The 18,887-nt window shown below is 35.4% G+C and overlaps 1 protein-coding gene across 1 annotated transcript in view; it reads right to left on the bottom strand.

Annotated features, from left to right (window-relative positions):
* The window catches only part of FAM120C (family with sequence similarity 120C), a 133,839-nt gene that overhangs the window by 81,614 nt on the left and 33,338 nt on the right, over nt 1–18,887 (bottom strand). Inside the window, 2 exon segments of the mRNA XM_037823779.1 lie at nt 12,824–12,952; nt 17,283–17,365. Of these exon segments, the coding sequence (XP_037679707.1) occupies nt 12,824–12,952; nt 17,283–17,365 (212 nt within the window).

Below are 18,887 nucleotides of genomic sequence, written 5' to 3'. Positions count from 1 at the left end.
CATTGAAGAAGAGCCTTAATATGCAGCCAATTTAGCAATAGGGAGAAAAAGACTTTCAGAGTTAGCAGATCAAAATAATCAGATGCCTAGACATCAGAAAAAAAAATCACAAGTCATTCTAACAAAAAGGAAGCTATGGCTCAGTCAAAGGAACAAATTACAAAAAGTTCAGAGGATACAGAAACTTTGAAACAACTAATCAAAGAAGTTAAAACAAATCTAAATCAATTCAATGAGTTGAAGGACAACACGGATAGAAAACTAAATACGGATAAGGAGCTAAAGGATATTAAGAAGATAATGTATGAACAAAAAGAAGAATTAGAAAGTTTACAAAGAAACATAAAAAACTTATGGGGATAAAAAGCACAATAACGGAGACAAAAAATATACTAGATGCCCTAAAAACAGAAGATTTCAACAGGCAGAAGAAAGAATCAATGAATTACCAATGAACTGAAATCATACTGTTGGAAGAAAAGAGAGAGAAAAGAACAGAAAAAAAACTGAGCAGAGTCTAATGGACCTGTGTGACCACACAAAGAATACCAACAAATTATGAGAGTGCCAGAAGGAGAAGAGAAGAGAAAAGCGGCAGAAAGAATACTTGAGGAAATAATGGTCAAAAATTTTCCAACTCTTAGAAAGACATAAATATATACGACCAAGAAGCACATCATACTCAAAACAAGATAAATCCAAATAGATCCACTCTGGGACACATGCTAATAAAAACGTCAAATGCCAATGATAAAGAGAGAATCCTGAAGGCAGCAAGAGAACAACAGTTCATTACATACAAAGGATCCTCAATAAGACTAAGTGCTGGTTTCTCATCAGAAACCATGGAGGCTAGAAGGCAGTGGTATGCTATATTTAAGGTGCTGAAAGAAAAATGACTTGCCAAAAAATTTCTTTATCTGGCAAAACTGAGTTTTGAAAACGAGGGAGAGTTGAAGACATTCATGGATAAACAAAAACAGAGTTTATCACCAAAAGACCTACCCTAAAAGAATTGTATATAAGGGAGTTCTTCAGGTTGAAAGGAAAAGTCAGGAGAGAGTTACAAGGTGCAGTACAAGGATGTGAAGAGCCTCAGTAAAGGTAATCAAATGGGTAAATGCAAAACCCAATAGTGCTATATCCTCAGTATGTAATTCTACTCTTTATTACAGTGTTAGAATATAATGGAATAAGAAATAATCATATTTCCTTATAAAGGACATGTAAAATATGAAGAAGTAATGTGTGACAGAAACAACAAAAGAGGTGGAAAAGGAGAGATACTGGAGCAGAGAATGGTATGCTATTGAAGTTAAGTTGGTATCTTTTCAAATTAGTAGGTTACAGACTTAGGTTGTTTAATACAAACCTTGGGGTAACCACAAAGAAAGTATTTTTAAAATATAAAGAAATGGAAATGAGAAAGGGATCAATCAGGAACATCACAAAAGATCAAATATACATAAAAGGAGGCTGCAATAAAGAGAAAAACAGATAAAGATATATAAGACACATAGAAAATAAAGGACAAAATGGCTGAAGCAAATGCTGCCTTATCAGGAATAACGCTGAATGTTAATGGATTAAACTCCCCAATCAAAAGACACAGATTGGCACAATGGATAAAAAATATGAGCCATCTATATGTTGTCTACAAGAGACTCACATTAGATTCAAGGATACAAATAGGCTGAAAGTGTAAGGAAGGAAAAAGATAATCCATGCAAATAGTAACAAAAAAGAGTTGGGTAGCTATACTAATATTGGGCAAAATAGGCTGTAAGTTGAAAGCTGTTACAAGTGACAAAGCAGGACATTATATATCAATAAAAGGGTCAATACAACAAGAAGAAATAACAATCATGAATATTTATTCACCTACTTCCAGTGCTCCCAAATACATGAGGCAAACATTGGCAAAACTAAAGGGAGAAATACACACCTCTACAATAATAGTTGCATATATCAATACACCACTTTCATCAACAGAAGGAACAGCTAGACCAAAGATCAAAAAGGAAACAGAGAACTTGAATAATATGATAAATGAATTAGATTTAATAAACATATATAAAACATTGCACCCCGAAACAGCAGTATACACATTCTTCTCAAGTGCTTATGGATCATTCTCCAGGATAGACCCCATGTTGGGTCACAAAACAAGTCTCAATAAATGTAAAAAGATTGAAATTATACAAAGCACGATCTCTGACCATAATGGAATGGAGCTAGAAATCAATAAGAGATGGAGACCTGGAAAATACACAAATATATGGAATAAAGCAATACACTTAAAAAATCAATAGGCCAAACGTTCAATAGGATTGATTGTAAAGATCCAGAAATGGATAGCACAATACTACCTGATGGTAGCACAATACTGAAAGTACACTGAACAAAGCTGAGTGTGAGTATGGTTGAAAGAGGAAATCTAGGGGCATGTATGACACCAGATGGAAAGATAGAAGATAGGGACTAGGACTGTAAAACTAGCAAAACCTAGAGTGGACAGTGATGGTGATTAGTTGTACAAATGTAAGAATGTTTTTTCATGAAGGAGAACATATGAAATGTTAAGAATGCAAAGTGTTGAAAATGGAAAAGTATATGGAAAAATACAACCAGTGCAAAACATTGTAATATACTTTCATGAAATATATCAAAGGCAACATACAAAAGGTAAATGTCAATAAGAGGGGGATAAAAGGGAGGGGTATGGGATTCTTGGTGTTACTGTTGTTTCTAATTTTATTCTACTTTGCTTTATTTTCTTTACTATTCTATTCTATTCTATTCTATTCTATTCTATTCTATTCTATTCTATTCTATTCTTCATTTTTTTCCTCTTCTTCTTTCTTTGCAGAAGAAATGGAAATGTCTTCATATACACTGTGGTGGTGACTGCTTAACTATGTGATTATACCAGGAACCATTGATAGTTTACTTAGGATGGGTTGCATGCTGTGTGAATAAAACTATTTAAAAAATAAACAGGAAAATACAAGTGCTGGAGAAAATGTGGAGAGAGGGATATACCTATTCACTGTTCATAGGGAAGTTGAATGGTGCAGCCCATCTGGAGGGCAGTGTGGTGGTCCCACAGGAAGCTAAGTATAGGGCTGCCATATGATCCTGCTAGCCCTTTATTAGGTACATACTTGGAAGAACTGAAAGCAGGGACACAAATGGACATTTGCACATTGGTGTTTATGGCAGCAGTATTCATGATTTGCAATGGATGGAGATGGCCTAAGGGTACATCAACTGATGCACTGAAGGGTGAAATGTGGTGTATTCATACAATGGAATACTGAACAGCTGCAAGAAGGAATCAAGTTGTGAGGCATGCAACTAGGTGAATGAACTTTGAGGACAGTATGTTGAGTGAAATAAGCCAGAAATGAAAAGATAAATATTATAATGCCTCACCAGTATGACCAAATATAATGTGCAAACTCTGAGAACTGAATTCAAGAGAATAGGTTATCAGATGAAGGCTTATTGTAAAGGCTTCTAAATTGTAAGCTCTTATAGCAGTCACATCTATTCCTGAGTTGTAACAGTTATTTCTAAATTCTGAGGTGCTGAGCTATTTGTGTATAACCTGGTCATTCCCTGGAACTTCAGGTATCTGTGTGACACCTGAGACTCAAAGACAGAGTTTTGCAGCTATGAAAGTCAGCATTTACCCATACAGTAACTTTAAAAAGCTGAGAAGAGATTAGACTCCAATTAGAGATATGAATGAAGCTGATCTGGTTAGGACTAAGGCAAATCAGACTAAAGGATAAAGGACAATATTGACTGTGTTTTAAAACCCTCAACCTCTGTGTGAGACCAAAGAAAGAGATGTTTATTTGGTGCAAAATTTATAGTTTCTGTAGCACACTATCTAATTTAATTTGTACGGTCAGTTTATCAGAACATCATAATTACATGGAACCTTGAATAGGGGGTGAGATCTGGTTGGTTTGTATAGGTTAGTGTGATGCCCTGATACAAAACAGAGTAATTTGGGCAGAGAATTAAAAAGTTCTTGCAAAGCCCCCTTGAGGGACTGGGGGAAGATGTGGGACTATTAAAATTCCTCACCGGGGGAATTCCTGATATTCTTGCAAGCATTGGGGACTACCTATTTAATAGGCCAAGCCCTTGATCTGGGGCTTGCCCTTATGAAACTTATGCCTGCAAAGAAGAAGTTAAGCCTACTTTTAATTTTGTCTAAGCATCACCCCCATAGGACCTCTTTTGTTGCTCAGATGTGGACTCCCTCTCTAAGCCAACTCTGCAGGTAAACTCACTGTCCTCCCTGCTATGTGGGACATGACTTCCAGGGGTGTAAATTACCCTGGCAACGTGGGACATGACTCCTGGGAATGAGTCCAGCCCTGACATCATGGGATTGAGAAAGCCTTCTTGGACCAAAAGTGGGAAGGGAAGTGAAACCAAATAGAGTTTCAGTAGCTGAGAGGTTTCAAATAGAGTTGAGAGGTCATTCTGGAGGTTATTCTTATGCATACTATAGATATCCCTTTTTTAGTTTTTAGTGTATCAGAATAGCTAGAAGGAAATACCTGAAACTGTTGAACTGTAATCCAGTAGCTTTGATTCTTGAAGATTGTATAACTATATAGCTCTTACAGTGTGACTGTGTAATTGTGAAAACCTTGCAAGTGACACTCCCTTTATCCAGTGTATGGTCAGGTGAGTAAGAAAATAAAGACAAAAAATAAATAAATAATGCAGGGGGGTAAGGGGAATGGGCTGTTTTGGGTGTTCATTTTAATTTTATTATATATTTTTTGGAGTAATGAAAATATTCAAAAATTGACTGTGGAGATGAATGCACAACTAAATGATGATACCATGAACCACTGATTGTACATTTTGGATGATTATCTGGTATGTGAATATATCTTAATAAAAAAGCATTAAATAATGAAACAATCTCACTATGAGAAGGAAATGATAAGAATCAGGGGAGATATTAGGCTTTCTAATTTCCAAATCCAGTTTTGATATTTCTAAATTGGTTGTGAGAGTTTTTCGTGTATTTTTAAAATTTGCTTTTGCCTAAGTTATATTTTTAAGGGGACACTATATGCAATATTATTTCTTTAGAAAATATTAGATACAAAATGTAATTTAACAGGATGATAATCACAGGGACAAAACAAACTTTCTTGTTAACCCTCAAAACTGCAAAAATGTGATATACATAGAAACTGGCTTGCATATATAACTTACTTCTTATTGCATATGTAGGAAATAAAGTGGTGTTAGGCAATATCTTGTGCTTATAGTGCCCCAAGCATGAGTGCTGAACAAAGTGTAATATATACACATATAGTTTTTCATGACAACCCTGTCAATGACCTTGGGAGAACAGATTTACTGCCAACCACTCTGAGCCATCAGCTGGAGTACTTACTGCTTTCTAATTTGGTGCACATTAAAAACAACTGTCATAAGAAGAAAATGGCTTTACTTAAGAGTACATGTATACAACAGTTTTGTGTTGATAAATAAATAAGTGTTAAAAAAACAATATAGACTGAACAAGGAAACTACAGACTATAAAAATGAATACAGAAATCTTAAATGAAATATGAGAATTTCAAATTCAGCATATACAAAAGGAATAATACACTATAACCAAGTGGGGTTTGTCCTGAGAATGCAAGGTTCCTTTAATATACAAAAATCAATCCAATACTATGAACAATTTTACAACAACAAATTAGATAACCTAGACGAAATGGACAAATTTCCAGAAATGCACAAATTATCTAAACTGACTCAAGAAAATATAGAAGATTTCAAAAGTCTAGTAACAAGTAAAGAGATTGAATCAGTAATCAGAAATCTCCCAACAAAGAAAAGTCTAGTACCAGAATGTTTTAATGGTGAATTTTATCAAATATTCAAAATGAAGGATGAAAACCAAATCCTTCACAAACTCTTCCAAACAATTGAATGGTAGAGATCACTTCCCAATTCAAAGACAAGGATGCAAACTTTCGCCACTGCTCTTCAACACTGTACCAGAAGTTCTGGCCAGAATAATTAAGTAAGAAAAAGAAAAACAGGCATCCAAATTGGGAGAAAAGGAAGAAAAACTATCCATATTTGCAGATGACATGGCTCTATACCTAGAAAATCTTGAAGAATCTACAAGAAAGCTAGTAGAGTTAATAAATGAATTCAGCAATGTCCCAGGGTAGAAGATTACCCACAAAAGTCAGTGGTATTTCTGTCTACAAGCAATGAACAATCTAAAAAGGAAATCAAGAAAATAACTGCATTTATAGTAGCATCTAAAAGTATAAAATGTCTAGGAATAAATTTAACTAAGGATGCAAAGAACTTGTAAACAGAAAACTACAAATCATTGTTGAAAGAAATTAAAGACCTAAATAAATGGAAAGATACTCCATGCTTATAGATTGGAAGATTTAATATCATTAAAATGTAAATACTATGCAAAGCGATTTACAGATTTGCAATCCCAATAAAAATTGCAATACGTTTTTATGCAGGAAATGAAAAATCGGTCACCAAATTCATATGGAAGGGCAAGAGGCCCGAGTAACCAAAACCATATTGAAAAAGAAAAACAAAGTTACAGAACTTACAGTTCCCAATTTCAAAACTTACTACAAAGATACAGTAATCAAAACAGTGTGGTACCACCACAAGGACAGAAATACAGACCAGAGAAATAGAATCGAGAGTTCAGAAATACACTCTCACATATGGCCAACTGATTTTTGTCAAGAGTGTCAAGTCTACTCAATGGGGAAAGAATAATCTCTTCAACAAATGGTGTTGGGAAAACTGGATATCCACGTGCAAAAAATGAAAATGGATCCCTCTATTTTACCATATACAAAAACTAACTAAAAATGGATCAACACCTTAAGTATAGGAGCTAAAACTATGAAATTCTTAGAAGAAAACATTTGGAAATATCTTCGAGTTTGTACTTGGCATTGGAGTCTTTGACTTTACACTAAAAGCACAAGCAACAAAGGAAAAAATATATGGGACTTCATCCAAATTAAAAACTTTTGTGCATTAAAGGACATTATCAAGAAAGTGAAAAGACAACTTACAGAATGGTAGACTATATTTGGAAGCCATGTATCTGATAAGAGTTCAACATCCGGAATATATAAAGAACTCCTAAAACTCAAAAACAAAATGACAAACAACTGCTTATATGAAATACCTAGAAGAAGCAAACTTTATTGAGACAGATGATGGTTTATAGGTTTCCAAGGGCCAGGGTAGGGGCAGAAATAGGGATCTATAGCTTAATGGGTGAGTAGTTTGTGTTTGATGTGATGAACAAGTAGGGGGTAATGGATGTTGGTGATGGTAGCACAACACTGTGAATTTAATAAATATTACTGAATTGTACACTTGAATTTGGTTAAAATGGGAAATTTTGTGCTGTATATCTATTACCACAAAAAGTTTTAAGAAATGGGCATAGGAATTGATTAGACATTTCTCCAACATGAAGATATACAAACATCTAATAAGTACATGAAAAGACATTCAACCACATTAGTCACCAGGGAAATGCAAATAAAAACCACAATGATATCTCTTCATACCCACTAGGATGGCTATTATTAAAAAAATGGAAAATAACAAGTGTTGGCAAGGATACAGAGAAATAGTAACCTCTGTATATTGTTGCTGGGAATTGTGCCAGTTTGAATGCATTGCGTCCCCCAAAACGCCATTAACTTTGATGCAATCTTATGTGGGTAGACATATTAGTGTTGTTTAGACTGTAATTCTTTGGGTGTTTTCATGGAGATGCGACGTGCCCAACTGCAGGTGATAACTCTGATTGGATGATTTTCATGGAGGTGTGGCCCCGCCCATTCAGCATGGGCCTTGATTAGTTTACTGGAGCACTGTAAAAGCTCAGACAGAAGGAGCAAGCTTGCTCCAGCCAAGAGGGACACTTTGAAGAACGCACAGGAGCTGAGAGAGAAGCTGCAGATGAGAGAGTTTGAAGACGGCCATTGAAAGCAGACTTTTGCTCCAGAGAAGCTGAGAGAGGAAAAACACCCCAAGAGCAACTAAGAGGGACATTTTTGAGGAACTGCAGCCTAGAGAGGAACATCCTAGGAGAAAGCCATTTTGAAACCAGAACTCTGGAGCAGACACCAGCCACGTGCCTTCCCAGCTAACAAAGGCTTTCCAGACACCACTGGTCATCCTCCAGTGAAGGTATCCGATTGTTGATGTGTTACCTTGGACACTTTATGGCCTTAAGACTGTAACTGTGTAACCAAATAAACCCCCTTTATAAAAGCTGATACATTTCTGGTGTTTTGCAAACTAGAACAGGAATGTAAAATGGTGCAACCAATTGAAAATGTTTGGAATTTTCTCAGAAAGTTGAACACAGAATTATCATATGACTCAGTAATCTCACTTCTAGGTTTATACCCAAAAGAAGTGACAGCAGGGACTCAAACAGGTATTTGTATACCAATGCTCATAGTAGTGTCACTCACAATAGTCAAAAGGTAAAAGCGGCTCAAGTGTCCATCAAAAGATGAATGGTTGAACAAAATGTAGTATATGCATACAATGGAATATTACTCACCTGTAAAAGAGAATGAAGTTCTGATGCATGCTATAACATTGATGAATCTTAAAGACACCATGCTGAGTGAAATCAACAGACACAGAGAGATACTATATGATTTCACTTATATGAAGTAACTAGAATATCCACATTTATAAAGAAAGAAGCAAAGTACAGGTTACCAATGGGGAAGTAAGTGTCAATGCTTGATAGGTACAGAGTTTCTGTTTGGTGTTACGGAAAAGTTTTGACAATGGAGGAACGGTAGTGCAACACTGTCAGTGTAATTAATGCCACTGAATTATATGCTCATGGATGGCTAAAATGGGGTATATTATACTGTATATATTTTACCTCAATAAAAAATAAAATAAAGTAAAAAAAGAAATGGACTGCCAAGCCACAAAAAGACAGAGAAGAACCTAAATGAAAGAAGCCAGTCTGAAAGGGCTGCCTACTATATGATTCCAACTATATGACATTCTGAAAAGGGAAAAGTATAAGGACAGTGAAAATATCATTGATTGCTATGGGTTCAGGGGGAGGAAGAGAGGGATAAATAGGTGGAACACAGGACATTTTTACAGCAGTGAAACTATTCTATATGATACCAGAGGGTGGATACAAGGCATTACGCATTTGCCAAAACACATAGAACCATACAACACAAAGAGTGAACCCTAACATAAACTTTATTTACTAATAATGTATCAATATTAGTTAATTAGTTGTAACAAATGTACCATATTAATTCAAAATGTTAATAATAGGGGAAATGGTGTGGGGTGGAGGCAAAGGTATATGAGAACTTTGTACTTCACATGCAATTTTCCTGTAAAGTAATAATGCTCCAAAACTAAATTTTATTTAAACAAACAAAAAAACAATCCTAAATATTAACAGACTAAAGAAGAAAAACCATATAATCATATCAATAGTTGTAGAAAAAGCATTTGATAAAATACATCATCCATTCATGATAAACACAGTCAGCAAACTAGGAATGGAACAGAACTTCTTCAACCTGATAAGGGGCATCTATAAAATCTACAGTTAATATCATACTTAATGTTAAAAGACTGAATGCTGTCTCTGAAGATCAGGAACATGACAAGGATGTCTGCTTTCAGTACTCTTATTTAACATCCTATTTGAAGTCCTAGGCAGTAGAGTAAGTTAAGAAATAAAAAAGACATATGTTCTGTTTTGCTAATGCTGCCATTATGCGAAATACCAGAAACGGATTAACTTTTATAAAGGGGGTTTATTTGGTTACAAAGTTATAGTCTGAAGGCCATGAACATGTCCAAAAAAGGCATCGACACAAGTATACCTTCACCGAAGGAAGGCCAGTGGCATCTGGAAAACCTCTGTTAGCTGGGAAGGCACATGGGTGGCATCTGCTGATCCCAGGTTGTGTTCCAGCTCCACTCTCAGCTCCTGTGCCTTCTTCAAAGTGTCTCTCTTGGCTGCAGCAGCACTGAGTTCCTTCTGTTTGTCAGCTCTTTTATTTGGCTCCAGTGATTTAATTAAGACCCACCCTGAATGGGTAGGGTAACACCTCCATGGAAATTATCCAATCAGAGATCTTGCCCACAGTTGACTGAGTCACATCTCCATGGAAATACTCAATCAAAGGATTCCAACCTAATCAACACTAACACATATGCCCCCACAAGACTGCATCAAAGAACATGGCATTTTGGGGGACATAATATATCCAAACCAGTAGAGCAAACATATTGGAAAGGAAGAAATAAAACTATGACTATTCACAAACATGATTATCTATGCAGGAAATCTACCACAAAACTCCTAGAAATGAGGAGTTTAGAAAGGTCAGGATACAAGGTCAATACACAAAAATCAATCATTTCTATATACCCACAATGAACAGATGGAAGCTGAAATGCACAAAACATTATATACAACAGGATGTCCCCAGTATGAAATATTTGATTATAAATATAATGAAACATATCCAGGTCTTGTATTCTGAAACTACAAAATGTTGGTCAAAGAAATCAAAGACCTAAATAAAAGGAGAGGCATACCACATTCATGCATTGAAAGTCTCTCTGAATTCAATTATATATTTAATGCAATTCTCATCAAAATCTCTGCAGGAAATTTTTTGAAGATATAGACAAGATTATTCTAAAATTTACGTGGAATTTACGTGAAAAAGAGAAAGAACTAGAATAGCTAAAAAATGTGAAAAAGAATAAAGTTTTAGCACTCACTATTCAATTTTGATATTTTAATATAAAGCTACAGTAAATCCAGACAGTGTACAGTTGGTGAAGGGATGGGCAATTGAACAGAATAGAGCCCAGAAATACACCCTTACAAATATGGCTGAATGATTTTTGATAAAGGTGCAAAGGGAATTCAGTGGAAAAAGGATAGTCTTTTCAACAAACTGCATTGAAATAATTGGACAGCCATATGCAAAAAACAAAACAAAACATTGCCCCAAACCTCACACTTTATACACAAATAAGTTAAAATGGATGATAGTTCTAAATATAAAATGTCAAAGTACAAAATTTCTAGAAGAAAACAGGACACAATAGTCATGCCTGTGGTTAGGCAAAGGGTTCTTAGACATGAAACCAAAAGTATTATATATAAAAGATAAAAATTGTCAAATTGAACTTTATCAAAATTAAAAAATTTTGCGCTGTGAAATACCCAGTTAAAAGGATGAACAGAGAAGCTACAGACTGGAAGAAAATATCTGCAAACCAGATATCCAACTAAGGACCTGTAGCCAGAATACAAAAAGAATTCTCCAAACTTAACAGTAAGAAAACAATAATCCAATTTAAAAACGGAGTAGAGACTGTTCTTGAACAGACCATTTAACAAAGAGGATATACAGATGGTAAATAAGCACAAGAAAAAATGTTCATCATTGGTCATTTGGGAAATGTAAATTAAAGCTATGATGAGCTACAACTACACACCTATAAAAATGGCTATAAAAAAATATTAACAATACCAAGTGCTCATGAGGAATGTACAGCCACTCTGGAAATTTTTTAAAGTGAAACATACACTTACCATATAACCCAGAAATCCCACTCTTAGTTATTTACACTAGAAAAATGAAAACTTATGTTTTCAGAAAAGCCTATACACAAATGTTTATAACAGCTCTATTTATAATCATCCCAAACTGGAAACAATCCAAATACACTTTGAGGGCAGAATGGATTAACAAGCTGTGGTGTATGTATACATGAAATACTACCCAGCAACAAAAAGGAATCAACTATTGAATCATACAATAACTGGGATGAATCTCAAAGGCATTATGTTGAGAGAAAGAAGCCAATCTCAAAAGGTTATAATACTGTGATTCCATTCATATGATATTTTCTAAAACAGATAACCATACTGACAGAGAAAACATTGATGGTTGCCAGGGGCTAGGGGTTGGATTGAATGTGATTATAAAGGGATAGCATGAGAGTTTTTTGGGTTGATACAACTCCGCTGTATCCTTACTGTGGTGATGCTATAAATCTATACTTTTATTAACAATTCATAGAACTTTACACACACATACAGAAGTCAATTTTACCATATGGTAAATTAAAAAATGAAATTGAAAAAAAATCCATAAATTGTTAAAAATAAAACTAACTTATTTTCATAATTTTTAGTTTCATTTCACAAGATAATGCCCCAGTCAAGCCTTCTTCTCCACTACTTTTTTCACAGTGTACAATCAATTGTTCACATTTTTCTCTACTATTTAATGATGAAATTTCAGTTCTTATTTTATGTGGACTCACCTTAAGTAGTCTTTTTTTCATTACACATTATTCTCCACTAAGCAAGACCTCTTTTATGTTAAAATATGTGTAGAAAAAAAAGACTAGAGGGAATAAGCCAGAATGTTAACTGTTGCTAGGTTTTTCTGGGTAGCAAGATTATGTGTGACTTGTTTTCTTTTCTAAATTTTCCAGAATAGGGTTGTATTAATTGATAATCAGAAGAAAACCGGTAAAGAACCCTTTCAATTTGGGCCTAGTAATGTTTTTTAAAGAAAACTTTCAGGCTCTAGTGTGTAAGCATGGAGACGATAGCAGCTAGGAGGTGAGAAGTTAGGCATCACAGAAAAGATCAAGAGATCTGATGGTGGTGCTGAAGAAAGTAAGAAAACTGGCAGCTCTTAGGGAGAGGCTAGCTCACCTGAGATTATTTGAAAACATCCTTTCCAACTACATCCAGGTTTGAGGGGTCTTTGATGGAACTAACATACTCAGAAACAGCCTTGATCACCACATCACAGGGCGGAAGAACCAGCTGATGAGCTCGGACCTGCAGAAAGGCAAGATAAGCAAGGGACACTGACATCAAAGATGGATCACTAAGATAAAGGGTGAAGTGAGGTGACAAAGGAATTCAAATTCGGTAAATCTATTGAGAGAGAGTTAAAACTTTTTCTTTAAAATAGGTGTTTTCCTAATTTTCACTACAGAATACTTGGAAAGAATGCAAAGTATAAAGAAACAGATAAAAGCATATCCCCCATAATCTAACTACAGAAATCACCTTTTTTTAAAGACACTGTCACAATTAATCTTTTTTTTGTGAGCCATTTTGGTTGCTTCCAATCTTTTGCTATTAAAGGTAATGTTGTAATGTGTGGACCACGTTTGGATCCTGTTTTGAACTAACCATAGAAAGACTTTTTTGAGATAATGAGGAAAATATGAAAATGGACTGGATGTTAAGATGATACCAAGGAGTTGTCACTAATTTTGTTAGCTGTGATAATGACATCATACTTATGTAAGAAAATGCCTAAATATTTAGAGATGCATACCAAATTATGTTATTTTCTCTACTTTTGTGTATGCTATAACTTTTTTAAAAGTTTCATTTTAATGCTGTGATAAAATGTGAGCATGATTTGTTTTTTTATGTAAGAAAATAGTTTTATTCCTAACTTTTGGTTCCCTTACAGTTTACAAATGTACTTTCATTCTGATAATACAGCTTTGCAACTAGCTAGGCAGTTGAACTAATACCCATAAATACAGGTGGAGAGACAATTAACATCCACCAATGTTTCTCTACATAAGCTCTTCTTTTAATGTCATTTTTTAAACAACTATAAATAGACTACTTAATATATGTGGGCAAAAGGGCAATTAAGTGAATCTCTTCAAATACTAAATGTATGACAAACAGTGCATATTATCAACATTTATGTGATTCACATCAAAACGTATTCCTTTTAAAGAATAGATTTATCAATAAAATATTACATATCTTTTAAGACTCTGGTACAATACTTCTCCATATACTGCAGGAAAGGTAAAGGTAGGTCTAGTCATCAGTGTAATAAAGAATCCTTTTTCATTAGCTTTAATAATGAAAGGATCACAATCAGATCATAAATAAACAGGCAAATTATTATTTTATGTTTTGAGGTTTAAAATTAAAACTTGCAAGAATTAGTTTTGATAAAAGAGCCAAGTTATATAATATACTAAAACCAAATGATTAATATTTTTGCCTTATATGAATTGCCTGTGGTGAAAAAGGAGCAAATTTTTTATTGATGGAAAACTATATTTTGGAACTTAACTGTTCGAAAGGAAGAGGGAAAAAGATTTCAATAAAATTAATAAAAGGATTACAGATCTAATAAAGTATTTTGAAATAGGGAAGCCATGTTCTTACTATATAAAACTTTATTCCCCCAACAACATACCGGAAAAGAAAAACACACAAGGTTTGTACTAATTCTAAAGTCTGTTTCCCTTACAGATTAATAATCTACAACAAAACACTTCACAACTGCATCCCTTTCTACATTCTCCTGAACTAGAAATAACCCAGGATATTAAACTAGTTCTTAAAACTCCAAGTAAAATAACCCTTAAGAATAATCTTAACAATTTTCTTGGCTGTACCAAAGCAACTGGACTCTAAGAATGCAGAGGCACCAAGACAGTCACACATTTATTTTCTCATTCCCAAGTAGCCACATTTGAAGTCATTGATTTCAGTGGGAGAGATGACCATAATTTTCTGGAGGGCCACACATTGGATATGAGATGTCTTTTTATTTTCTTAAAAAAAAACTATTAAGATGCTGAAATTTGGCTCTTTTTTTCAACCCCAATACCATGTGCCAGATTGTTTCTTCACCAAACACTCATTTGCTATGTGCAAATGTAGAGTATACCAACAACCCAGAAGTACTCCCTGGATGCAAACTGCATTCATATATCTATTACACATATTTTCCATGATTTGTTTTGTACTTTCCAATTATTTCATTATGAGATTCCTGGAACTATAACTACTGAGTCAAAGGGTATAAACTTCTTAACGGACTTTGATACGGAATTATTTTGCCAAAAAGCGGTACCATTCATTTCTTCAACAAATATTTAATGTCAGACACTGTCCTAGGCAACAGGGATACAGCAGTGAACAAGACAGGCAAAAATCCCTGCCCTTCTGGGAGCTTAAATTCTAGTGTAGGTGTGTTGGAATGGGGTGGGAGAGTTGAATAAACAAAATAAATAAGTAAAATTGTATAGTGTGTTAGATGGTGGTAAGTGCTGTGGAGAAAAACTAAGTACAAAAGGGGCTAGGGAATGTAGCATGTGCATGCATGTAATTTTAAATACAATGATCAGGAAATGACATTTAAGAAAAAGCTATAAGAGTAAGGAAATAGCAGAAAATGACACTTAAGAAAAAGCTATCAGAGTAAGGAAATAGCTATGTGGAAGGAAAACCATTCCAAGAGGAAGGAATGGTAAGTGCAAAAGTTCTAAGAGCAGAAGAAAAGAAAAGATGAAATCAGAGATATGATAGAGAGTCAGACAGTATAGGGTTTTGTAAGCATGTAAGGAATGGGCTTTACCATGAGTGACATGAAGATTCATTGGAGAATTTTGAACAGAGAAGTGACATGATCTGAGAGTTTCTAAAAGAATCATTCTGGCTACTGTGTTGAAAATAGCTGGGGGAAGGGGCAAGGAGGCAAGAGCAGAACAGTTAGTAAGCCATTTCAATAATCCAGGAAAGAAATGATGGTGGCTTGACCAAGTCAGAGCAGTAAAGATGGTAAGAAATGAATGTATTTTGATGATTTGTTGACAAATGATATGTGGGGTGTAAGAGAGAGAAGTCAAGGATGACTCAAGTTTTTAGCCTGAGCAGCTGGAAGGATGAAGTTGTCATTAAGGAAAATGAGGAAGCCTGTGGAAGGAGCTGGTTTAGGGGAAAGATCAGCAATTTCCATTTGAATCTGGATTTCCAGGGAGAGGTCAGGAATGGAGACATAAATACAGAAGTCATCAACAGGCAGATGGTACTTAAAGTGTGACTGGATGAGATCAATCATCAAGGCAGCATGTGTATTTAGAAAAGAGAAGGGACTCAGGACAGAAATTTGGAACACTCCAATGTTAAGTCGGGAAGAAGTAAATGAAGCAGCAAAGTAAACAAAATCAGCATCCAGTGAGATAGGAAGGAAACCAGAAGAGAATGATGCGCTTAAAGTCAAATGAAGAAAGTGTTCTAAGGAAGAGAGGGTCATGCACTGTGTCAAATGGTGCTGATTGGTCAAATAAGATGAGAACTGAGAGCCAGCTATTGGATTTATTAACTTGGAGGTCATTGGTGACCTTGTCAAGAGCAATTTTGGCAAAGCATATTCAAGAGAGAACAGGGAGAAAGGATTGTATGCAGCTCAAGTAAGAAAACTTTTTAGAAGAGTTTCTTTTAAGGAAAGAAGAAATATAGAATAGTGGCTTGGGGGTATGAAGTCAAGAGAGAGTTTTTTGTTTTATTTTTTAAGATAATTCCCTGCTTATAAATCTGATGGGAAAGATCCAATGAAGAAGGGGTAACTGATGATGCAGGAGAAAGAGGGGACAATTGCTGAAGTGATGTTCTCTTAAATTGGCAAAAGGTGGTGGGATCTAGTATGTAAATGGAGGAGTTGGCTTTGACTAGAAACATGGACAGGCCATCTACTGCTAACAAGAGGCATGCATATGTGGGCACACAGATGTACACAGATAAGAAGATGAGAGAGTAGGAGCTTGTGGAAGTTCTCTTCTGATTGCTTCAATTTTCTTAGTGAAATAGGAAATAAGGTTATGAACAAGGAGAAGGAAGTATTAGAGGTTTGAGGAGAGAGAAGTTATGAAATGGCTGTCTAGGAGAGTAAAAAGACTAGAGAAATATAATATGATCACCAACTTATTCTACCACCAGAAGTATATGAGAATATCAGTCTCACCACAGCTTCGATAGCAATGGGTAAACTAATTTTTCAATATTTGCCAATTTGTTAAGTTGAAAACACACTGCTCATGTAACTTGCACATCCAATCGCTAGTGAGTTTAACAAGTAGTTATATTATTGGCCACTGTAATTACTCTTTTCTGAACTGTCTGCTTTATGTCCTTTGATTATCATTTCATTATTTATTGTGGTATTAGTACTTCTCTTCGCAGATTTGTACAAATTCTAAAGATATTCAGGGTAATGACCATAACTATAATTTTTTTGTAAGTATGTGAAATATTTCAGTCTAATTAAAGATGATAAAAACTCCAAGCAAAACCTGGTGTCCCCCAATCTGTATAGGCAGATAATAATGGGGAACATTACCTTAAGTGATGCAAGAGGATGTTCTGGTCCCAAGAGGCTCCAGTGAAAAGCAGCAAGGTCCTCATCTGGGAAAATGTGCTTACCTGTAAAATACATTTGTCATTTGTTGACTATATGTTTTCTTAGAACCTCCAGGGCATGCAAGGGGTCCTGGGAAAGAAAATGATCAATTAATTTTCATAGTACTATATTGTTAAGGTAATAATTACAATAATTTTGTATTGATTACCTACCATGTACCATGTGTGTTATATGTTTCATCTCTAAATTTTATAACAATCATGCATGGTAGTATTATTATTCCCATTTTGCTGATAAGGAAACCGAGGTTTTGACAAGTTTAGCAACTTGGCCCAAGATGGCACAGTTAATAAGTGCCCACAGGAGGATAAGATGCTACGATTATCTGACTCCAAAGTCTATGCTATTATCTTCATCTAGTCAGCTGCCTTTTATAATACCAGCCACCAAACACTGACAGCCTAATAAGTGCTGGGCATCTTATATATCTCATTTCATTTAGCCTTATTGTTAACAGCATGAAGTATTATCATTCCCATTCCACAAGTGAGGAAACTGGAACCAGGGAGGCAGTTAGGGAGCAGAGGTCATACCTGAGATAGGATATTAACTTTCATGGTGTCAGTACTTCGAAAACCAACTGAACACATAATCAACCCTCTGCAATTTACTATGAAATACACTTTAAAAAGACAGATTGATGAATGGATACAGGAGTGGATAGATATATGATAAAGCAAGTATAGAAAAACTTTAATGGTAGAATACAGGCCGTGGATATAGGATCTTCACTGCAAAATTCTTTCAATTTTGCTGTATGTTTGGAAATTTTCATGAAAAAATTTTGGCACAACAGAAACAAAAAGTAAAACATAATAAAAAATATTTTCCTGGTCTTAATTTAGAAAGGGGGGGAAGATATACTAAGAAATGTTCTGAGTGGGGAACCAAAGTTGTCTAGGGCTATTAAAACATTTTGGCCTAAGACAGTGCATAAAACTGTTTAGAAATGTAACAAAAAAAGTTTTGTGAAAATCAAAATAACAAGAAGATAGTGGCATAGAGAGGAATGGATGTTAGTCAGTTCCCCTGGAACAACTAATAAACAACCAGGAACAACTAGCAAATAATCTGGAAAAAGTGCTGGGGGAGAACCGTGACTGTCCACACATCATACACCAACCTGGATTGGGAGGAATGCCTGAGGTTGCAGCATAAAATCTGTAAGTAAAAACTGTGGATACAAGCTGGGAGCCCCCTCCTCCCATGGCAGCCCAAACTGCAAAACCTTGCTGTGATAGAGAGCAGCACTCTCTGAACAAGCGAACATACCTCAGTCCAGGTCCAACTAGGGTTTTAATTAACAAACGTGGACTACTCAATACAAGCTACAAATCCCCAACAAGCAGACAGAGGCTTTTAGTGATGACTGACCTTAAAGAGCCAGAAGACTCCTCTGTCCCAGGAGGGCAGCCCAGAGGACCAGGTGCTATCTCTGGCTGGCAGGTGAAGCTGGGGGGGCTGTGGACTAGCCCTGAAGGGGGGCTTTCTGTCTCTTTTTCTCTCTCTCAACCTGGGAAGTTC

Source organism: Choloepus didactylus (assembly GCF_015220235.1).
Source record: "Choloepus didactylus isolate mChoDid1 chromosome 24 unlocalized genomic scaffold, mChoDid1.pri SUPER_24_unloc2, whole genome shotgun sequence".
NCBI lineage: Eukaryota > Metazoa > Chordata > Mammalia > Pilosa > Megalonychidae > Choloepus > Choloepus didactylus.
The sequence above is the reverse complement of the archived record's forward strand: the minus strand, read 5'-3'. Positions and strand labels throughout refer to the sequence as shown.